Source organism: Limanda limanda, chromosome 19, assembly GCF_963576545.1.
Source record: "Limanda limanda chromosome 19, fLimLim1.1, whole genome shotgun sequence".
Classification (NCBI taxonomy): Eukaryota; Metazoa; Chordata; class Actinopteri; order Pleuronectiformes; family Pleuronectidae; genus Limanda; species Limanda limanda.
In genome coordinates this window covers 21,049,291-21,071,111 of record NC_083654.1, presented here as the reverse complement: position 1 = coordinate 21,071,111, position 21,821 = coordinate 21,049,291, and the positions used below count along the sequence as shown (strand labels likewise).

General features: G+C 41.9%; 5 protein-coding genes across 5 annotated transcripts; 2 read left to right on the top strand and 3 right to left on the bottom strand.

Moving 5' to 3' along the window:
- Nucleotides 1–274: 274 nt before the first annotated feature.
- Nucleotides 275–6,719, bottom strand: tap2a (transporter associated with antigen processing, subunit type a). The gene is made up of 11 exons (XM_061092291.1): nt 6,104–6,719; nt 5,318–5,432; nt 5,109–5,239; nt 4,527–4,732; nt 4,213–4,410; nt 3,962–4,090; nt 3,116–3,304; nt 2,712–2,885; nt 2,017–2,176; nt 1,498–1,634; nt 275–914 (listed from the first exon to the last, which is right to left on the bottom strand). The coding sequence occupies exons 1-11, from the start codon at nt 6,618–6,620 to the stop codon at nt 684–686; spliced, it is 2,187 nt and encodes a 728-aa protein (XP_060948274.1). The 5' UTR covers nt 6,621–6,719; the 3' UTR covers nt 275–683.
- Nucleotides 6,720–7,279: 560 nt separating this feature from the next.
- Nucleotides 7,280–10,491, bottom strand: psmb9a (proteasome 20S subunit beta 9a). Its single transcript, XM_061092384.1, has 6 exons — nt 10,243–10,491; nt 10,087–10,154; nt 9,250–9,381; nt 8,561–8,690; nt 8,315–8,456; nt 7,280–7,885 (listed from the first exon to the last, which is right to left on the bottom strand). Exons 1-6 carry the CDS (start codon nt 10,291–10,293, stop codon nt 7,758–7,760), a joined length of 651 nt encoding a protein of 216 aa, XP_060948367.1. The 5' UTR covers nt 10,294–10,491; the 3' UTR covers nt 7,280–7,757.
- A 1,038-nt stretch (nt 10,492–11,529) lies between these two features.
- Nucleotides 11,530–14,457, bottom strand: psmb12 (proteasome 20S subunit beta 12). The gene is made up of 6 exons (XM_061092382.1): nt 14,328–14,457; nt 13,834–13,904; nt 13,013–13,144; nt 12,471–12,600; nt 12,245–12,389; nt 11,530–11,986 (listed from the first exon to the last, which is right to left on the bottom strand). The coding sequence occupies exons 1-6, from the start codon at nt 14,373–14,375 to the stop codon at nt 11,859–11,861; spliced, it is 654 nt and encodes a 217-aa protein (XP_060948365.1). The 5' UTR covers nt 14,376–14,457; the 3' UTR covers nt 11,530–11,858.
- Nucleotides 14,443–17,989, top strand: psmb13a (proteasome 20S subunit beta 13a). The gene is made up of 8 exons (XM_061092371.1): nt 14,443–14,572; nt 14,788–14,872; nt 15,323–15,420; nt 16,197–16,337; nt 16,458–16,573; nt 16,937–16,995; nt 17,164–17,315; nt 17,621–17,989. Exons 1-8 carry the CDS (start codon nt 14,511–14,513, stop codon nt 17,730–17,732), a joined length of 825 nt encoding a protein of 274 aa, XP_060948354.1. The 5' UTR covers nt 14,443–14,510; the 3' UTR covers nt 17,733–17,989.
- Nucleotides 17,990–18,609: 620 nt separating this feature from the next.
- Nucleotides 18,610–21,607, top strand: psmb8a (proteasome 20S subunit beta 8A). Its single transcript, XM_061092370.1, has 6 exons — nt 18,610–18,994; nt 19,323–19,464; nt 19,782–19,893; nt 20,129–20,258; nt 20,713–20,917; nt 21,147–21,607. The coding sequence occupies exons 1-6, from the start codon at nt 18,845–18,847 to the stop codon at nt 21,233–21,235; spliced, it is 828 nt and encodes a 275-aa protein (XP_060948353.1). The 5' UTR covers nt 18,610–18,844; the 3' UTR covers nt 21,236–21,607.
- Nucleotides 21,608–21,821: the final 214 nt, after the last annotated feature.

The window sequence follows — 21,821 nt, the reverse complement described above, 5'->3', positions numbered from 1 at the left end:
TTCAATTAACCAAATTTTACTAACTCAGATACTAATTCCCAAAATGTGCATGATGTCTTTCATCAAGATCCATGAATTCTTCTCTGGGATATTGGTGAAAATGTGTTAAAAAATGAATCTGCCCCTTGGTCAGGATCTGCACCCAAATTTTATGATTTCTTTCTTAGCCCATGTTGCATGATTCCTCTCTCACAATGATTTAATCTGATCCTGTTCATCAATATTTTATTTAGGACAGAAATAAAAAACAACCTTTGGCCACTCTGATCATAAATGAAGATTGTGCGTCGTTGTGTCAAATCTTTATTCACACTTAACAAATACAAGGCAATAAACCGGAAACACCATACAGCTGAGATATATATATTTGGAAGAAATCTAATAACTTTATGGTGCCTAATGTTATTTCAACAGTCTGCAAAATAAAGAGTAATAGAACTAACAGAGTTGTGGCGGCGTGTTTCTAAATTAAATACATAAAACCTCTGAATGAAAGCGAATCTATATTTATACAAAACAATTTCCAGAAAGTGCACTTGTTATCAGAGACTTTTCTCAGGTTAACTGCTGATGCTGTCAAACATGTGCTCAGTCTGCTGCAGGGCTCAGTAAATGGACCGGACCAAGTGCTTCACCAGAATAGGGGTAAGTGGGATATGACGTTTTAGTTGTTGTATGTTTTGTTATCTGTCAGTCAATCCATTTTCAGCCCATGTGGAGTCTCCCTCAGCGAAGTGCCTCTCCACCAGCTGGTAGTATTTCCCCTTCAGGTCCATCAGCTGTCGATGAGTCCCTCGCTCCTCCACTTTGCCCCCACCGATCACAGCGATCTGATCTGCCCTCTTCACCGTCTCCAGCTTGTGAGCGATCACCAGCTTGGTCTGGTTGGGACACTCGGTCAGGGCCTGCAGAACCTGTGTGTGATGACCAAAACACGGATTCTGATTCAGTAGCAAGTATCACACAAAAACGATGAGCGGAGATTCAAAGGTTTACATGCAAACATCAGGAGGTCACCATTTTCTCTGAGAATTCCTTCAGACTTTAGACATTTTTTCACTTGGAATTAAAGATTAAGACTTGCTGGTCAAAGGTTAAAGGTCACTGTGACCTCAGGTCCATCCTACTCCTGTGGATGTGATACATCAGGAACCCCTTGAGGGAGATTCAGTAAATCTAGGTTCAGTACGTTCACTTGGACTCAAGGATGAACTTATGGTCAAACGTCAAAGGTCAAATCTAACATCACAAAACTCATTAACTTATTATGATAAAATACCTTTTGGTAAATTAATTTAAAGTCGCTATGTACATTATGTGACACTGCAATCTGACCTGTCAGATTCTTCTTGAGCTTTGAGCTATGAATTTGAAATGTTTTATTTATATTAATGTATAATTCTTTTCCATATATTTATGAAAAATGTCCTTCTTACTATGCTCATCAGATCTGAATCAAACCTACAGACTAGGTTTAGTTGTTGTGAGAAACTTTACCTTATTTTGATTCTCAGTGTCCAGGGAGCTGGTTATTTCGTCCAGAATAAGAACCTGTGGCTTTCTGACCAGAGCTCGAGCTACAGCGATCCGCTGCTTCTCGCTCTTAGACAACTGGCCACCGCCTTCACCCACCTCTGAGAAATAATAATATAAAAAATAAACAGATTGGTATTAAAAATTAATTCCAATAAAAGACAAAAAAAGATACAGACAGACATGATGTTTTGATGTTTACTCCAGAGAAAGTAATGTCTGAAAATGGTTAAGTGTTTCAGACAGAGGCTGAAAAGAGGAGCTGCAGCAATGGAAATTATGAGGAAGTGATGCTTTCTGAAAATCTGAGAATGTTAAGCTCCTTTAATGTTGTTCTAAATAATCATCAAAATAATAAAAAGATAAAAATCTATAAAAAAAATCTTGCTCTCCACATTCCTCACATTGTCTGCATTCACACAATCTTCTTCTAGCAGGTCTTTGTGCTGGTGCTGTTGGTGGGAAACAGGTACAACAGATTACCTGTGTCGTAGCCTTTCGCCAGCAGCTTGATGAAGTCATGGGCGTTGGCTTGGCACGCCGCCTCCTGGATCTGGTCCAATGAGCAGCCAGTGAGCCCGTAGGCGATGTTGTCTCTAATGGAGCCAGAGAAGAGCACAGGATCCTGGCTCACTACTGCGACCTGTGAAACAAACTTTCATCAGCTTGACTGAATAAATAACATGTGTTGGAACAAAAACGATCCATTTAATTATTCTTACAGTTACAGATATAATTGAACTCTCAGAGGTGATCATTTTCAGGATTTTACTTGTTTTTATGGGGTTAAAGGTGATTTTATCTTGTTAGTTAGTTTGTGAGTTTACGCAAAAACTACTCAACGTATTTTCATGGGAGGGAACATTGGCCAAGAAAGAACCAAATACATTTTAGTGCAGATCCAGATAAAAATTGCAAGATCAGATGTTTTTTTGACATTTTCACTGCTTTTCCAGAGAATAATTCATATGTGTTTGTAATTTGGTGCAGCTTGATTGAATTTAAGGCAAAATCTGGCTCTTGGTGGAGGTACGTGATCTACTGAGCCACATTCTAGCTTCATCTGATGTTTGATGGTCTCAACACTTAACAGTGAGTTGGAAGTATTGGAATTTCTGAGCTCTGCTGGATAAATGCTTGGTGCTCTCCGCTTATTTCTTCCTATAATGAAAAACAACCTTCTCATGGAGGTAACGGTGGTCGTAGGATTTCAGTGGCTTGTTGTCCAATAGGATTTCTCCATCCTGCAGCTCGTAGAATCTCTCCAGCAGACTGACACAGGTGCTTTTCCCCTCTCCCGATGGACCCACCAGCGCCGTCATCTGACCCGGCTTCAGCTCCAAAGAAAAATCCTGAACCAAGAACACAGCAGTGGTTGTATGACTAAGATATCTGACACTTAACCTGAGGAAATAAGGAGAAAATCTGTCTTTGTTATGTGTCCATGCTTTACAAATAATGACCTTTTCCTTATCTTTGTCGGTTTTCAAAGGGTTTATTCCTTCATTCATTTTTTTTATTTCATGAGCTGTCTAAGAACCAGAGGATCTGCCCCCGTCTGCCTGGCGTGGAGAAACCTCACCTGCAGCACTGTTTTGTTGGGTTTTCCAGGATAAGCGAAGCTCAGATGTTGGAAGCTGATGTGTCCCATCAGTCGATCGGGTTTGAGTTTACCATCTGTGCTGACCTGAGGTTTTCTGTCCAGATAATCAAACACTTTCCCCGCAGCCCCCACCGAGTTCAGCATGTCACCGGCGATGTAGGCGAGTGTCTGGAAGTAAGAAGTCACAGGACAGGGCTGGGATCATTTCAGACATGAACTCCTGACAATATCATTCTCTAGACTTTGGGTTTCACACGTGAAGAAGCAGCAGGAGCTTGTCTGAGTCAGACTCATTCACAACAACAGGAAAATGTGGGAAACATTCAGGCGAGGGGTGGAGCCTGTAGAGCAGCAGGAGGAAGGTATAAATGACGTATAAATAGTTCTGAAATCCTGTGTTTTTAAGCACATCAGCACTGGCATCGATTCTTATCACCAAAAGTTCTCGAATCACCTCATCTTCTGCAGCACCTCTTTTTTATCTTGCTATATTTGTATTATTTCAGTCTTGTGTCCGACTCGTTACAGAAACAACATGTGAATTCTCCAGAAGATTTCCTTATGGATTCTCACATGAGCTCACACGGACACTTTACAGACATTTTACTCGGGAGGGTACTCCAGAAAAACTTGTGAGATTGTCCAGAGAAACTGACTCGGACGGTTCAGTGCATGTGTGAAACACGTTAAGAGAATGAAGTCACAGCTGCTACTATGAATATACGTATTTTTGGTTGTGAGCCGTATTGCTCTTCCTCCTCCAACTCAAAGTTCGATCAAACACCAGCCCTGACTGAAAACTATCCACAGTGCATGATGGGATACCCTGATGCTGTGTCCAAGGTCTGCCTGGTAGAGGATGAAGGAGAGCAGGTTCCCAGTGGTCATCTGTCCGCTCTGGATGAACAACCTGCCGTAGTACAACATTAGGACCTGCATGACCAACCCTGTCAACTGTGGACACACACACAGACACACACACACACACACACACACACACACACACACACACACAGTTAAATAAGGTTGTTGGGAATGATGTGCTCAACACTCAAAAACTCACTCAAACATCTCACCCTCTGCACGAGCAGGTAAACTGCACGGACAATGTCGCGCCGGTTCCTAAGGGCTTGAATGCCCATCAAACGGTCACCATAGCGACGGGCCTCTTGTTTTTCTGCATTGAAACTCCGTGCTACACGAATACTGTACACCACCTCCGTCGCTGCTTCATTTGCCGACGCCATCGAGTTCTGCATCGCCAGGGACAACCTCTGAGGAAGGAGGAAAACATAGGATTATATGATAATGATTAAAAATAATGTCTCACACACAAGGAGCTCAGCAGTTCTCAGCGTTTACTCATCACTTGTCATCAAGTTATTCTCACCTGGTAATGTGTGTCGTAGATGTTCTGAATGAGGCCGGTGACGGGCGTCTCCATCAGCACCAGGAGCGTGAGCTTCCATGACAGATTCATCATCAGGGAGATCATGCCCAGCGTCTTGATGAGTGTCCTGAGCAGCACGTTGACGTTCAAACACACGGTTCGTCCCATCAGTTCCGTGTCCTTTGACAACCTATGTGTGATTTCACCTACAAAATGAAAGAAATTAACTTCTGTCTCGTCATGTTTTCATCTCATTCCAGAGAGGAACTCATTACATTTTGAGTGGATCTGGATAAATGGGAGGATCCTGAAATTTTTTCACCTTCTTTAACATTGTGAGACTTTTTTTTTCAATATCACTAGTTTCCCAGAGAATAATTCATGGATCTTGATGAAAGAATACTGACAGATATCACATATAAGGACAGTCGGGCCTTGGTGGAGATATGACATCTACCAAGTGCCATTAGTTGCCATTCTTTGTTTGTCCTGAAATGTTCTTCCTTTATATACTTTATACTTCTTCTGTCCCTCATCTGCACTTATTTATACATTGTACACTGCAAGTCACAGGAGCCGTACCTGACTTTATGGTCTCGAAGAATCCAATTTCCTGTTTGGTCAAAGCCCCAAACAGTTTGACTTTCACTCTGCATGTGAAGGCGCTGATGGCACAAAGCAAAAGCCCCCCTCTGCAGCCTGCACTGACCGAGCTGGTAAATAAAAGACAGTCAGTGACACGTGAGCCACAGACACATGCTGGTGTCTGGAGGGAAATCACTGACTCTTACCTTCCAAAAGAGTACAGGCCCATGAGGAGAAGAGCTGATCTGAATTCACTCAGCTGGTACTGATCACCCAAGATGTCGATGACCCTCCCGGTGTAGAACGGAATGAACATCTCACCTGAGAGTAAAATCAGACACACACGCAGACAACAGATTATCATGAAGCCAGGGTCGCTGCAAAACCCCGGGGCCGAGCTGAGAGGGAGCCCCCTTAAATTTAATGATCGTTGCTCTAGGCAAGGTGTAATCTGCATGTGGACACAAAGTTGTCTTTGTGGTAAATGGTGAATATTTCACGCCTGTCTGATGGTTTGTTTGTTTATTATTGATTATGCAAAAACTACTGAACGGATTTGGAGGAAGGATGGGACCCGGGCCAAGAAGGGCAAATCTCTTGTGAGATTAAGATTTGCAATTAAAAAGAGTAAATAACTTACAAGGTGCTAATTTCAGGGGATTTTTGGGGCTTGGTTGAGGTCTAACAGATCTACGGTTCAAAATGTGTATTTTTTAAACAATAGTTTCCACTGTGTGTTCATCATAGCTGATTTTTTTTATCGATATATCAATATCAATTAAATAAATTCTTCAGCCTATTGATTTTATTATGATCCCCATTAGCATCAACTCTTCCTGGGGTCCACAAACAACGTTAAATACAATCAATTATATTCAAATCAGAATATCTCAGACAAATTGTTTCTGGAAACATATTATATGTATTATAATATTCATATGCACTACACTTATCCTCTATAGGCCCTTTGCCCTCGCCCTATGTGTACTTACAGACAACAGCCAGCGACAGGAACACAGACCCCCCCAGCAGCAGCAGGTAGTGGGGTCTGTAGAGCCGCAGCACTCTCAGGAACAGCACCCGGGACTTCTGCCGGGTCTCCTTCCCGGCGGCCGGCTGCTCGCTGTCCGGGAAGGTGATCTCCCAGAACAGCGCAGCAGCACCGGAGGCGGCGGCGCGCAGCAGCCAGCAGCTGCGCGCATCCACCAGCCTGTCACACTGTCCCTTCTCATGGTGCAGCGCCTCGGAGCCGGTCTCAAACACCGCGGGGAGAAGACAGTACAAGGCTATAACACGCACCAGCAGCGGCCGGAGGTCCCCGAGGACGAGCAGGGACAGACCCGTCAGAGCCGAGCCCCGGAGAGCCGCACACACCCAGAGACGCGCCAGATGCGAGGACACGCTGAGCGTCTCCAAGAGTCCTGACGCGTAAAGCAAGGACAGGTCCACGCACACGGCTGCTGTCACAGCAGCCGCTGTGTGAAAGAGGGAAAAGGTTTTTCCTGCCATTCGTCCAGCTGCAGTTATCCTCGTGTGACCTGCTCTGCTGCGTTAACTATGTTTTTGTTTCCATCCACTTTCAGTTTCCTTTTCTGGCCAGAGCAGGGGGTTTCTCTTAAACCCAAACTGCCCAGTGCAAAACTGAAACCTCGAGTGGCAGAGCTCCGGATTATTAAAACGAACATTCACACGTATCAGCCTTTGAAAAGTCATGGATTTGTCACACATCCATCACATAGCACACCAGAGGCATGACGAGGAATGGCACTTAAATAAGCCATAACAATACTGCATGTAAACATAAGGTGCAAGGTAGCCTGAATTTGTTTGGTGTTATTTGAGTCATATTCTCCACATTCCACTGATGGTTCACATCCAGATTACACCTCGCAGAGAGCACCGCATGTTTGCCAAAACTGAACCACATTTTTTGGGGCATATTTTTCTATTTTACAAGTCGGCAACTTCGGGCTCACATGTGTGCAGACCACAAAGAGAGAAGTGCTGCATCATTGCCGGAAGTGGCCCACATCCACATGCTGTGTCCTTTTCTTCCTTCACCTAACTGATCACATCCTTATCCATCCTGAATGAAAACCTCCTCTGGTGTCTGACAGTTTTCTCCTTTAGCACATTAAACATCTCACAAAGAAATGAAAAAGTCAATCTTATAACCCAGATCGTTTATTTTACATTGAATACATGTGTGGGACATATTGAGATGACAGTATGATATAAATCACATGTGAAGTATATTTAAGGCTTTTACTCATGTCCATTTTTTCTAAATCAGGGGCCATAAAGGGACCACAGTTAATACACAGGGGCCAATTATGTATAATATCTGTGCACAGTTGATTCAGTAGGTGAACATTTAAATAACTACTTGTTACTATCAGCTCGATCACTTTGAGCAAAGACTCACATCAATGAATATACTGTATTTGGGAAATCATTCCTTAATCAAGTACATTGTGTACTTCAAAATAAAAGGTATACACAAACTCTGAACAAATTGTCAAATTAATTTGAAGTAAGTGACTAGTTTATATTTGAAAATAGACGACTGACAGTACAGGGGCCCATCAGATTTCAGCTGGGACCAGTGACCACATATTTTCAGGTCTATATAACTCAATTTGTGGATCACTGATCGAAGAAGGTGGGCAAGTCATTTCCTAGAATGACTTTCTCCTCCGTGCCTTGTTCATCGATGGTGACAATGAAGGCCACGCCGCCACTGGAGCCGTCACGGTTCATTGCCAAAGCGAGAGCTATGAGAGAAAAGAGAGAGAGAGAGAGAGAGAGAGAGAGGAAGAGAGAAGGAGAATGTGAGAGATCATCACGTTTCATCCCATTTTTATATCATCAAACTAATTAAAACCAAACTTATCAGAGATATGAACACTTGAACCAACATCAGAGTGATAAGAGCCACATAAAACAGTATTTAATTGACCTGTACATTGATTTTACTTAGTTTGATCTATGTCCCTTCTGCTCACATGGAGGAGACAGAGTTTATGATACTGCAGCCATCCACCAGGGGCTTCACTTTCGGGAGATGTCATGTCTGACATCTTGAGGTGAAACAGGTGAAGACACTGAACTCAAATTGTTTTATGAGACAAAATATTTAATATAAGATGAAATAAGAGAATGATTGATCCTCTCACTAGCTAGGGAAAACAATAAATACTTACTGTTGACAACAAACTGCTGGCACTCCTCTCTCTTCATTCCCCGGCGATACTCTGCATCAACATACCCGTACACGTAAGAGCTGCCAGAGCCTCCAATTGCAAATGGCTGCCTTGTCAGGAGACCGTTGAGGGTGGCAAACACCTGGGAGAGGTCAAAGGTCACCGGAGCAGAAGGAAACACTTGTGTTACATTTATCCCAGTGATCTTTCTTGTCCTCTGCAGTCAGCTACTCGTGCTTTACTCACCTGTCCTCCATCTTGTCTGTCCCAGCCGGCCACGATCAGATGTGCTGACAGCTCCTCCTTGTACTTGTACGAGACGTTCCGCACCAGAGTGGCAGCCGAGCGCACCTGGGGCTCGTCACCTATCTCAATACTGACAGGAGCAGAAGGCACAGTGGTTGAGGGCCTGACCACTGCAGTTTCACTCTACATTTTGCCCAGACTCATATGAGGTCACTGTGACCTTGACCTCTGAAATCTTATCATTCAATGTGTGACATAATAAACACGGGTGCCAAATGTTATCGTTCTTACAATAACAGGTTCATGCAGCAAAACTATGTGTTTTTTTTAGAGGTCACAGTATCTTTGACCTTTGACGACCAAAATCGAATCAGTTTATCCTTGACTAATTTCCCAAGAATGGCACGGATGCATGGAAAACATAATGCCTCTGGCCTCTGACTGGCTCCGGTGCCATAAAGCCATAAAAACATTATCTGCCAGATTCACCCATAAAGAGAGTAAAAAAAAAAAAGAAAAGATCAAAACAAGTGCTGATATCTTTTACATTAAAACTGCCAGTAGCTGAAACTTGGTGATGAATGTGAACAATGAAAACATAAAATGTGAAAAGTCGTATTCCTTGCTAGTTTTTCAGTCGCTTGAATTCGGAGGGCTCGTCCAGTCGCAGCTGGACTACACTTTATTACCTGTGGACATCCAGCTGGTAGTTGACCATCTCTGCAATGGTCTGAGCGTCTGCTGCAGATCCTGACAGAGCACAGTAGATCTTGTCATGGAGGGGAGACAGTTTGTTCATCACCCTGTTCACCACTGAGTCTCTGGATGGAGGAATGAATACAGAGGGAAAAGAAGAGGATGTAAATTGTATGAGGAAAATGGGAGAGATAGAGAGAGAGAGAGAGAGAGAGAGAGAGAGAGAGAGAGAGAAGGATATGGTTAAGATAGGTTAGACGATAAGCCCCAAAATTATATAAAGTTAAAAAGGATATTGTGATCACGGAGAGAGACAGACAGAGAGACAGACAGAGACAGACAGAGAGAGACAGAGCTCACCTGAGCTGAAGAACCCACTTTAAGTTGAGTTGTTTGGATTTATTTATTTGGCTTAAAGAAATGAAGATGGTGAAAAGCAACAGAACTGTCTCTGGCTCTGTGTGGGTAAACCCTGGGCCATGGTCAATTGCCAGATGTGTATATGTTTGTTAATGTTTGTAAAGCCCTTTGGTCAGATTTGATGGTTTAAACGTGTATAAATAAACAGGGACGTTCCAAACTGTTAGGGTTAGGTGTCCTATCAGATCCAAGATAGTTTGAACACTAGGTGGTGTTATGAGCCGTGTTCGACCCATTCATTTAGATTTATATAAATGTTGTCATACATGTGATATTAAAAGCAGTATTAACGTGTGTTAGAAAATAACAGTCATTTAATTGAGTTTACAGCTCAAGAGAAGGGCAAAACATTTTACATTGAATAACACTGGACACCGTGCACGCAAACACATGCACACGCACTAACTCACCCCGCAGACACTCGGGAGTCAGACCCCAGCACGACTCCTCCATCGAACTCTATGGCGATGATGGTTGTCTACAAACAGAAGGAGAAATGTTCTGATCTGCTGCGTAATTACGCATCTGGCACAGGAGTAACAAGACGTTCCACCTCTTGTACTTACTCCGGTTTTCACCTCCTCAGACAACCACCCAGGCCCCGTGTCTCCCGACATGTTGCTGCAGAGACTCCGGTACCGACGAACCGACTCGACCTGCCGGACAGCGGAGGAGAGAGGAGGGGCACGGCGACGCCTGACGTAACCGACACCTTCCGTTCAACGTCGTTTCCTTGTTGGAAAATTGTGTTTTTCACCAGTTCTCTTGCTTTTTGTGACTGAATAAATTCTGCGTCAGCCGGACTCCATGTTTCTCTGCAAACCGAAATTGAAAGTTAAACTGTCCCTCCTGTGTGATTCAAACGAACGTACGCGTTGGGGGAAATTTTTAAGATAAGATATTACTTTAACGATGTTCTTTAGACACTCACCTGTTAAAGCAGTAGATCGTCAGAATGATGTAGCAGACAAGAGTTAACGAGTTAAATAAAGGTGATAGAAAAAAATACATAAAATGTATAATAGCAATAAATTGTATGAAGTACAACTAAAAAACGATGTGTGTAATGATTAAGGTATAGTGTATTATAAGTGTATAAAGTGCTGGTTGACAGTCATATAGTGTGTTGAAATGATGTGTGTGTGTGTGTGTGTGTGTGTATGTGTGTGTGTGTTTGTGTGTGTGTGTGTGTGTGTGTGTGTGTGTGCAGCATGTCAATAAATTCAACTCTAAGAAGAGACTTATCATGATAGTAACAACAATGAGGATCAGTGAAAGCTTCCCTCCTTCTGTAAGACAAAAGTCTTAAATACAATAAAATTATGATTTATGTAATCATAACAATGTGCAGTGTCAGTGATGCAAACCTTACGCAACATGTAGGAACACAAATGTTCTTAGTTGAACAGATGTTAGATAAAACATTTTAGAGAGGCCTGTTCTCCATTTCACACAGAACATTACACAGTCCTGCAAAACTGAAATAGTTTCAGGAGGCATTTAATACAATGCAAGAGCAAGTCACATGTTTTTGACAAGCAATGTCTCCACTTATCATTCTCTGCTGAGGAATTTTATGCAGAATTTTATGTTCTGATTAATTCAAATAAATGATCATAAAGGTTTTAACCGAGACGACGCTGAGTGACACAAGGTACTCGTCTTTTTATCAGAGGCACTGGAACAAAATCCTGTGTTTTAATTCCTGTGTGGTATAACTGTCATTAAAAATGCTACATTTTTGTATTAAAACATAATGAGAGGGAATTCAAATTTGGGGCAAGTGCAACACAAACACATCAGAAATCGACAACGATATGTTGAAGCACAGACCTAAAAAAGAAAGAAAGAGGAAGGTTTTGAAAACTATTTATTTTAAATTTACATTTTTCTGTGTGTCACAAATACTTGAAGACAAAACATAAAAAGCAAAAAAGAAGGCTGATTTATTTAAATGGTAACAATTTCATTTGATTTGAAGTTTGATCTTGAGTTTACTTAAACTAACTAACAGGTTACACAGATGTTAACTACTCACTGTTAAATATGTTTTTATGACTTCAGGTGTGTGATTTTTATATCCCAGTCCAACATAACAATTTAGAAATAAAGCTGTGGAGTTGAATCCAAATCAATACAAAACAAAATGAAAATGTCAGCAGGAGTTTGAGTTTGAGTGTGGTCACTCATGGTGGAACTTGGGCAGCTTGTCACCAGGTACGACCACATGCTCCACCCCCGTTTCCGTGACCACCACCAGGTTAGCCACACCGCCGCTGACGTTGTCTCTGCCCATCGCCAAAGCAAGAGCTGAGGGAAGAGGGCAATGAAGCAAAGGGAGGGAGGAGGAGGCAGGAAGACAGGAACAACAACAAAAATGGAGAGTTAAAACAGGAAGTGTGCAACAGTTATACAACTCCTAACAACAGCTGAATGTGTTAAAAACAGATTTCCATTTTAGTACAAACAAAACTAATTATTTCCAAATCCTTAAATCAACATCCTAAAAAAATCCAGTGTAGTCTATAGGAGTTTGCATACATAAGCAAGATAATTAATAATTAATACCATTAAGGGCAAACTGTAGACATTCTTCTCGGCTCATGTTGGGTTTGTATTTGGCATCAACGTAGCCGTAGATGTAAGTGCTCCCGGAGCCGCCGATGGTCACAGGCTGACGGAGTAACATCCCACCCAGAGACACGACGAACACCTGGGGAACCGAGGAGGAAACCATTACATGCAGCAGAGGCTTTACATACTCAGCAGTGTCATCACCTCAACCTCGACCGACCTGTGGTCCGTCCTTCTTGTCCCAGCCGGCTGTGATGAACCCGGCCTGCAGCTCCTCTTTGTTATTGTAGCACAGTTCCTTCAGCACCGATGCTGCTGCTACCACCAGTGGAGGCGTCTCCATCTGGACGCTGTGGAGTAGGGTCAACAAAGGTCAGGGGAAGAACATTTTTAAAGAAGACAAATGATTCCTTTTCAGGTTTTCTTTCCTCCTGTGTTTGTATAGATGTTTTGGAATGTAAATGTGAACGCAAAAGTTAAAAAGCCCGAAGACTGTGGAAACTCCACAGAAATCACTGACATTCAATATCATGATATCCTGGATTTATGAAGTTCACATGCAGATAGTTAATAGAGATGCCAGTCGAACGTGGAGATATGTTCGACTGGCGTACCTCGATTGATTGTTAACAGTATACAGGGAACAGAAGATAGAGCCTCGGTCTTGTCGGCTTTGTGTGTATGCGAACATGTACATGTATCACTTGGGGATAATGTGTGTAATATGTGTACATGTATTAGTAGAGTATGTGTGTGGGGTACCTGTGGAAGGACAGGTGGAATTTGGCAGCCTTGGTGACGGCCTGAGCATCTGCGAGTGAGCCGGACATGCAGCAGAAGATCTTGTCATGAACCTGAACCACCTTGTTGATGGTCTTAGATGAGACAAATTCCCTGGAGACGAGAGAATGAACACAGTCTAAACACAGAGTGACTCCACCATCTGCGTCAGGACGTCTATCACAGAGTGCAAAATGAAGAGGGACGACGTGACAGCTCCCCAAGATGAAGCTAAAGCATCATGATCAACACCTGCTGACTGGCAGCAGTATAGGTCATTAATCCCGCCTCCTCCATGTTTGTGAATGGGCCATGGATCAAAGTAAAGAATCCAAAGTAAACTTGTCATTTTATCTAGTTCTTATCAGGTGTTCAAGTGTTCATGTTCCTAATAAGTATGCATAACTAGACAAAGCAGTTTTATTCTTAAAGCTTAATTAAAAATCAGAAAGCAGAGTTTAAAACAACTTTCAAGAAAACAAAATGCATCAAAAGGAGCCAAATAAAAGAGGTAAAATAGATTATAAGGACGACATCTGGGAGTAAAATAATACATATAAAACAGATAGAGATAACGAAAATGTTAAAATATATCAATCAAGACAATGATGGTATGACCTGTGGTTTATTTACAGTCTGTAGTTGATTTACAGTCTGGGGTTTATATACAGTCTGTGATTTATATACATCTGTTCAATATTTCTATTTTAAATTTTCTTGGGTGCATGTGTACTCATTTGTCACTTTAAATATACAGATGTTTCTTCTCTTATCTTAACTTATCGTATCTTCTCTTATCTCACCCTCCCATTGAAGCCCTGGAGTCTGAACCGATCACGACCCCTCCATTGAAAACAGCAGCCAGGATGGTGGTCTGAGGGACGAGAGGGAGAGAATCTGTTTGTTGGGATTCTCCAGCATGGACAAGAAGCCAAATATGACAGAAGAAGAAAAATACACAAACACAGCATCACATGCGTCATTTCCCATGTCGTTACTCAAAGCTATGAACTCTGGGATTTGGAGTTCCGTGGGGGGATTTTTTCTCACTAAAAACGAAAGTGTAGTTTTCTTTGTAGAAACATAAGAATAAACTCTTTCAGATATAAAAGCTGAACATTCACTCATTCAACAACATCTGGAATGGTAACTCCTTTGTCCTTTCGCCTTGTCTCTATTCAGGTGAAGCATCACCTGTTCGCAGCGGAGTTCAGTTACTGACCAACTTAGTTTTGAACGGGTTCTTTCGTGTTTCACGAGTAGAGAGAGAAACAGAGAGGACAGCGGATTCACTCACCCCTGTGCTGACTCCTTTGACTCCTGAGTCCGTGCAGCGTTTGTCCATTTTTATCTCCGAAATCGAAAGAGAGGACGGAGAGGTGACGCTCCGAGTGAGAACAGCGACCTCCGACGTACAGTGACGCAACGTGACGCACCGAGGTGCAGAGAGACGCGCAGAGGAGCCGCACTCACATCCACTATGGCGCTATCGAATGTCCTGGAGACTCCTGCAGCCGGGTTTAATTTCGACAACACAGCGAGGTATGAGCTTGATGTAATGATTCTGAGCCACAGATTGAATCCGCGATGATCACAATAACATGTAGACTCCGGTTACTGTGAGAGTTCAGCCGGAGCAAAAGTGAAAGTAACTTTTTCCCTGCGTTCTTTTAATCAACGACATACTGATAAAGTGTTTATTATAAATGTAATATATATATTCACAGCTGACTCATGATCTATCTCTCTGTCTGTAGAAATGCTGCATTCGAGGGTCTTCTTGCAGGACAGTCACCTAAACCTCTGAAAACAGGGACCACCATCGCAGGGGTGGTGTTCAAGGCAAGTTCGATTCTGAGTAAACTGCACTGATGTAAATATAAATAGAGAAAAATGTATTGATGATACTTAAAAATATGTAAATTTGATTCTGCACATATTTTTCTGAGCATATATTGAATTTTCAGCGAGTCAGATGAATAAAGACAGAAACTTTCAGAAAGATGAAACATGGCTGTGGACAAAGAGAAAATGACAATATTAAAAAAGCAAACAATAACCCAATATGGACATTACAAAAAAATGGAAATGTGAAGTTTCTTGATGTAAATGTTAAACTCCGACCTCCAATTCAACATTGCCTACCTGGACAAAACAAAGAATCAGCCATCGTCTGATAGCCTCTTGGGGCTACGGCCAATAATTAGGGGCTTCCAGTGTAGACTCAGCCTTCCATTCACTGTACCTGCACTGTTTATAGTTATAGTTATTATATTGATCGTCTTGGTGCAGGATGGCGTGATACTGGGAGCAGACACACGAGCGACCTCCAGTGAAGTGGTGGCCGACAAGATGTGCGCAAAGATCCACTACATCGCCCCAAACATATAGTAAGTTTCAGAGCAGAAATCCACCATCAAATACTCACTAGAATCATTCTGTGATGTTTTGTGTTATTTACTGAACAGTGCATTCTGCCGTGAGCTGCCTCCTCTAGTTATATCTAAGTCCTATACATCCCAGAATGCCACATGAGAGTGCAGTTTTCACTCTTTAGTTAAATCTGTCCCTCTATAGCAGCGTTCAGACAGGCACTAAACACTAGAGATCCTCTGGACATCCCCTGGGGCTGCATGTCTGAGAGCCTCCAGACTTTCTGCAGGTTTTCTCCAGCCAGTCCCCAAGTAAAATGTCCACAGAAACTCTGAGGAGCCGACGAGAGAACAGAGCAGGAGATCCTCCGCAGGATTCACCGTGAGCTAGTGGGTGTGTCGATTTATAACATGCGACAGATGCACAAATTAAAAAACAAAGACAAAAAAATCCTCTCAGGATGAAAAAGCGGTGCTGTACTCATTAGAAGACACTGGTGAAGATATCACGAGAGTTTGTGGAAGAACCAACGTCAGTATCGATATGAACCCGTCACATCCTGCATGCTGCTCCCCCCCCTCACCTGAGCGCTCCACAGATTTCTGTTTTGTTGTGAACTTGTCTCCTGCTGCTTTGTTCATGTGTGAAAGGCTTCAAACCTCCAGAAACCAATTCTGCAGACATCCTCTGGAGATCATGTCCAACAACGACAACGACATGACCCCTCACTTTGCTGTTCCTTCCCTCTCATTTGTTTTCTCACAGTAGCTTTACTTCTTCTTTGTCTCTGTAGTTGTTGTGGAGCAGGTACAGCAGCAGATACAGAGAAAACCACAGAGCTGGTCTCCTCCAACCTCACCATCTTCTCGCTGAACAGTGGGAGGAACCCTCGTGTTGTCATGGCCGTCAACATACTGCAGGATATGTTGTACAGGTTCGTGTTGCTCTTTGACACGTACTTATAACTTAGGGTGTGGAAACAAGTTACACATGATTTTAAAGTTCTCACCTTCTTTAAAGTTCATTTTTCAAATGTTTGAGCTCTGCTCCTCAGGTATCACGGCCAAATTGGTGCAAATCTTATACTGGGAGGAGTTGACTGCACAGGGAACCACCTGTACACAGTGGGACCATATGGGAGTGTGAATAAGATGCCTTACCTGGCAATGGGTATGTTTAACACTCTTCTGTATGTAAGTATGTGCACAACTGTTATAGTAGGAGCAGAGTCTGTGGAATTACTTACACTTCCCTTATAATTAAAGATTACATTTTTGACTTGTTAGGACGCTGTGGGAAACCTGTGTGCTTACTACAACTGCTCAGGTCTTTTCCTTTATCAAATGTGTCACTTGAAACTGAAACGCAAGATTTAACACTCACTCTTCAGTGCAAGAATTTTATGTGTCAGAGATCTTCATGTTTAATTCTTATATAAAATAAACATCATTATATATTATAATTTGCTGCAGATATACATCTCATCCACTCTCAGACTACATCAGCTGGATTTGCTCTGTTGTGTTCATGCAGGATCCGGTGATCTGGCTGCTCTCGGGATTTTAGAGGATCAGTTCAAACCTGATCTGGAGGTGTGTGACAGTTCTTATTAGTCCTCATCATTTAGACTGAATCATAAAAGTGTTTAATTCACTTTTTATCATCTGTATTTGGATAATTGCTGGTATAGTATGGCAGAGCCAAATAAGTCTCTATATTAAAGACATGAATTCTTCTCCATATTGATTTGTGTCTGTTAGCTGGAGGAGGCCAAGGAGCTGGTGCGTCTCGCCATCACCGCGGGCATCATGAACGACCTCGGCTCAGGCAACAACATCGACATCTGCGTCATCACCAAAGAAGGAGTGGACTACATCAGACCATACCAGGAGTCACAGTACAAAGACAACAGGTACAAGCTCCACTTTGTTCAAGATCTGCTCCCTGGACAGATTCTGGATTTCAGTCACTCAGCTCTCTGCCCTTTCCCAGCAGTCCCCTGAAAGTCAATCGAGCTGTACCAAATTTCACACACTCACAGACATCAGTTCCCTAAACATGCCTGATTTTTTTCAGGCATGTTTAGGGAAGATTATTCCCGGGAATTTAGTGAAAATGTAAAAAAAATAAGAAAGAAGTTCCTGAGTCCTTCCCCTGATCCGGATCAGCATGATCATTAATAAGTTATTTCTCCCTCTCTCGCTCTCTTTCTCCTAGGAAAATTAAATACAGGTACCGTCACGGCACAACAGCGGTTCTGACGGAGAAAGTCGTCCCCTTAAAGCTGGAGGTTGTACAGGAGTCGGTGCAGCAGATGGAAACAGCCTGACCCAGGATCACTTTTACACCACAACATCTTTCATATTGTTATTTGTCAGATATCAAATTAAAGCAGTAAAAAATCTCAGATGTTTGATAAACGTCCCCGTGTCTTCTGCTCTGCGGCTGTACTTCACTGACATGGAACAGAAACTCTAATACTTCAGCAGTTACAGCAGCACTACAGCAAGAAGGGCGGCCAAGATTCAAACACGTTTTTACAATAAAGAATCATAATAATACAAATAAATAAATAAATAAAACCCAGTCTGATGTCAGTTGCCTCTTTTGATTCATCATATGCAGTAAAAAGACAAATGTTTTGTGCTGTAGGTTATGTTCATTTATGGCATTGTGAGGGTATGTAAGTGTGAAATGTGTTAAAATGTTTAATTGGGTTACAATATATATATATAAATATATATTTGGGCTGTCAAACGATTCAATTTTTTAAAATAGTTTAGTCACAGGGTAGATGCCCCTAAACATTTGGGGCATTTTAGCCTATTCCCTTTGTAATTTTTTTTAGAAAATACAGGTTGAATAAAACTTTTCCTTTTTAAATCAAACAAACTTTAAACAATTAAATGTGAACTTCAAATCAAAATTATATATATATTTATTTATGTACATGCTCAATATTCTCTAATAATGGTGTAGTTTACCAGGTCGGGATGGTAAATTGATGCACATTGTTATGTACTCATGTACTTTTGATAAATAAGTCAGCTGACTTCCCATAACCTCAGTACTGCATTCCTGCCTAGAGACTGATGATGAGGAAATATCACGCTTTCCATTGGTTCGTGCTTGGGCCGATTTTGTAGTTTTATTCCAGATTATTTTTCATTCTTACCGATTAACTATTTGATTAAACAGACAGAAATGCACGTGATTAGTTATCGATGGTTGGACCAAGCTCTGTTTATTCAAATAGTTATTTTTTATTTTTGTGAGACGACGCCACAGAAATTCTAAAAACTTTCACTTTCGGATTCATTGTTACGCACAAGGAAATAATTTTTGACACGTTGTCAGGCGCCTTAATTATTTCGGAAGTTGTATGCATCTTCACGATAGAAATACATAGAACATATTTGTCATTTTCCACTTTAATACACGATGGCTCTTCTGGATGTAAGTGGTTTTAGTCGATACTCTGAACTCCGCGGACAGATTCTTCCAGGAGGACGGACTCATCTCGTGGACCGAACCAACCACTACAGCTTTGGGACCAAAACTCCGGAGTTTGCTTTACCTCTGGGTGTAGACGTGAGTATCAGGATGTTTGTGATGAAGTTATTAAACTGAATCCTGTCCGGTAAACCTGCCACAAGCATGACGCGTCAGACGCTCCAGACATTTTACGCGTCTCTTGTTTTCACTGTGTCTGTTTCAAATCATGCATTTATATTAATTACCATGGGCTATTAACAGCATGTTACGATATGAAATGTATATTCCACTCTCATGTTCTGTGACACACGCACACACACACACACACACACACACACACACACACACACACACACACACACAGACACACAGACACACACACACTGTGGCATTACTCATGCGCCTTTCTTTGATTCCTTTCCAGCCCTCAGCGTTTCTCAAGTCCTGCAACCAGGAAGCAGGTGTGAGTATTGACCTGAACCACGGTACCACCACCTTGGCCTTCAAGTTCAAACATGGAGTCATCGTGGCTGTGGACTCCAGAGCCTCAGCTGGACGTTACTTAGGTAAATCACACATCTGAAGAAGCATGAAAGCTAGAATCACATTCCTGTCGTTTTCTGCCTCCACTAACCAGTGGAGTCTACTTCCTCATGACATCCTTGTAACCTTTGACCCGGGACACTCGGCATCTATGGTCCAGTCTGTAGTCATATTGCTCAGTCACCATCATATCCAAACAACTTATTCATCAACTAAAACTCTTCAGGAGGAGATTTGAACTGTAAAACTTTACTGCTAAATGACAAGTTTAACTGTGGTGCTGTCATCTTGATTCACTCTTGGTCATTAATCGTTTCCCTTTTTCCAAAATGTGTCACAGCTTCCAATGATGTCAACAAGGTCATAGAGATCAACCCCTACCTGCTGGGCACCATGTCGGGCAGTGCTGCAGACTGTCAGTACTGGGAGAGACTGCTGGCTAAAGAATGCAGGTCTGTCATGCAGTTCTTTGAAAATACACCTAGACTATATTAATATATAAGATAAAATTAGATTTTATTAATCCTAAAGAAACATCTTGTGGTATAGTTTGGTCCAAGACATCAGAAGAGATCATAGAATCCCAATATACAAAGGTTTTTTTAAGGACAGTGTAAACTAGGCCGATTTATCAATTGATTTTGTAAATAATTTATTGGTACTTTCGTTTGTTATTCCTTCATCCAGACTGTACAGGCTGAGGAACAACCACAGGATCTCTGTGGCTGCTGCCTCCAAGCTGCTTACCAACATGATGCTGGGCTACAGAGGCATGGGCCTCTCCATGGGGAGCATGATCTGTGGATGGGACAAAGAGGTGAGCTGTCGACGTGTTTGTCTCACAATCATCAGAGTATTTATCTGGTAGTCCCACTGACAAACAAACAAACAAACAAACAAACAAACAAACAAACAAACTAACAAGCCAACTGACAGAGGGGTAAAACATAACCTACTTTGTGAAGGTAAATATTCATTTGATATCCTATGCCTCTTGGTTCTGAACCACCCACTGACCTACAGTGTAAATCTAGATATATAATCACGAAGGAGCCAGTTACACATTCCGAAAATATTTAATTTGAATGATATTACATTTGTTGCAATGTGCTTATTGATATTTCTCTTTCTTGAAGCCCTTGTATTATTTTCTCAGAATCGAGTGGACTGGTAAAATACTGTAAGCAACTTGTGTTTGGGTAATTATGGATAACTGACCCCTGTATGAAATGATGTTCTGTTGACCACATCATGACTGTGCCTCTCTCCAGGGCCCTGGTTTGTACTATGTGGATGATAATGGGACGCGTCTGTCAGCCAGCATGTTCTCTACCGGCTGTGGGAGCATGTACGCCTATGGCATAATAGACAGCGGTTACAGGGAAGACATGACGGTAGAGGAAGCGTACGAGCTGGGTCGTCGAGGAATCACTCACGCTACGCACAGGGACGCCTACTCCGGTGGAGTGGTGAACAGTGAGTGTGCTCTGAGAACTTCTGCTTTTTACTTTTAGCATTGTTCAGTTATTTTAGGCTTTCAGCTGAAGCGAAATTTGAGTCCATCAGTTCGTACAATCATTTTATCAGTCAGTGACGTTATGGTCCAAAATGATATGTCATTTCCTGTCAGCCATTATCAAAGACAGCGTTAACCTGTGTGTGTGTGTGTGTGTGTGTGTGTGTGTGTGTGTGTGTGTGTGTGCAGTGTACCACATGCGAGAGGACGGATGGATCAAGGTGTGTAAAGAAGACGTGTCAGAGCTGATCCATCGCTACAGGAAGGGAATGTTCTGAACTTGAACCCGAAACACAGATCAACATCAACAGTCCCAAAACGGTCCAATCATAGGTTTGATATTTTCAAAATGATGTAACTTCATTAATTTGATTAAGAGATGAAACTTTATTGTGGGAGTGTGTGGGTAATGTAGTGTGTTGTTCGGGATGATGTCAATGATTTTTAATAAATTAGATGTCAGTAAATTTAGACATAACTGGGTCAGACCTTTGTTTTGTTATTGTTCTTCACATCATGTAATGTGGGTCCTGAACATGTTGATGCTGTAGCTCTTCAAATTTTCACCAGCTCTTCAAATTGGCTGGGGTGTAGTTCATAAACCCCGCCTCCTCTATGTCAAAATCCACATTAAAGAAAGGTTTCTAAAAGATTGTTTCTGTCATTTTTAGTTGTTTGGCTTGAAGATTGATGTACGTTCAAGTATTCATGTTTCTTGTAAGTTAGGGTTTTTAATTGGATATTTGACAATATAACAGCATGACCGACTCACGATTGATAAAGCGTATTTTGGAGTTGTGGCTTGAATTCTATAAATGTTTTATTTCTACTTTAAGTAGTGAAAGTAAACATTTAGATCACCTG

Coding starts and splice junctions, on each gene's coding strand:
- tap2a (XM_061092291.1), bottom strand. CDS start 6,620: ATGGCAGGAAAAACCTTTTCCCTCTTTCACACAGCGGCTGCTGTGACA. Junction 4,091..4,212: donor TTTACCTGCTCGTGCAGAGG/GTGAGATGTTTG, acceptor GTGTGTCCACAG/TTGACAGGGTTGGTCATGCA. Junction 915..1,497: donor ACACTGAGAATCAAAATAAG/GTAAAGTTTCTC, acceptor CATCACACACAG/GTTCTGCAGGCCCTGACCGA.
- psmb9a (XM_061092384.1), bottom strand. CDS start 10,293: ATGTCGGGAGACACGGGGCCTGGGTGGTTGTCTGAGGAGGTGAAAACC. Junction 10,155..10,242: donor CTGAGGAGGTGAAAACCGGA/GTAAGTACAAGA, acceptor TTCTGTTTGTAG/ACAACCATCATCGCCATAGA. Junction 8,457..8,560: donor ACAGACAAGATGGAGGACAG/GTGAGTAAAGCA, acceptor GACCTCTCCCAG/GTGTTTGCCACCCTCAACGG.
- psmb12 (XM_061092382.1), bottom strand. CDS start 14,375: ATGGACAAACGCTGCACGGACTCAGGAGTCAAAGGAGTCAGCACAGGG. Junction 12,601..13,012: donor TTCCACCTGTCCTTCCACAG/GTACCCCACACA, acceptor CCTACTCCACAG/CGTCCAGATGGAGACGCCTC. Junction 12,390..12,470: donor ACAAGAAGGACGGACCACAG/GTCGGTCGAGGT, acceptor TCGGTTCCCCAG/GTGTTCGTCGTGTCTCTGGG.
- psmb13a (XM_061092371.1), top strand. CDS start 14,511: ATGGCGCTATCGAATGTCCTGGAGACTCCTGCAGCCGGGTTTAATTTC. Junction 14,873..15,322: donor TCGCAGGGGTGGTGTTCAAG/GCAAGTTCGATT, acceptor GTCTTGGTGCAG/GATGGCGTGATACTGGGAGC. Junction 17,316..17,620: donor TCACAGTACAAAGACAACAG/GTACAAGCTCCA, acceptor TCTTTCTCCTAG/GAAAATTAAATACAGGTACC.
- psmb8a (XM_061092370.1), top strand. CDS start 18,845: ATGGCTCTTCTGGATGTAAGTGGTTTTAGTCGATACTCTGAACTCCGC. Junction 18,995..19,322: donor CTTTACCTCTGGGTGTAGAC/GTGAGTATCAGG, acceptor ATTCCTTTCCAG/CCCTCAGCGTTTCTCAAGTC. Junction 20,259..20,712: donor TCTGTGGATGGGACAAAGAG/GTGAGCTGTCGA, acceptor GCCTCTCTCCAG/GGCCCTGGTTTGTACTATGT.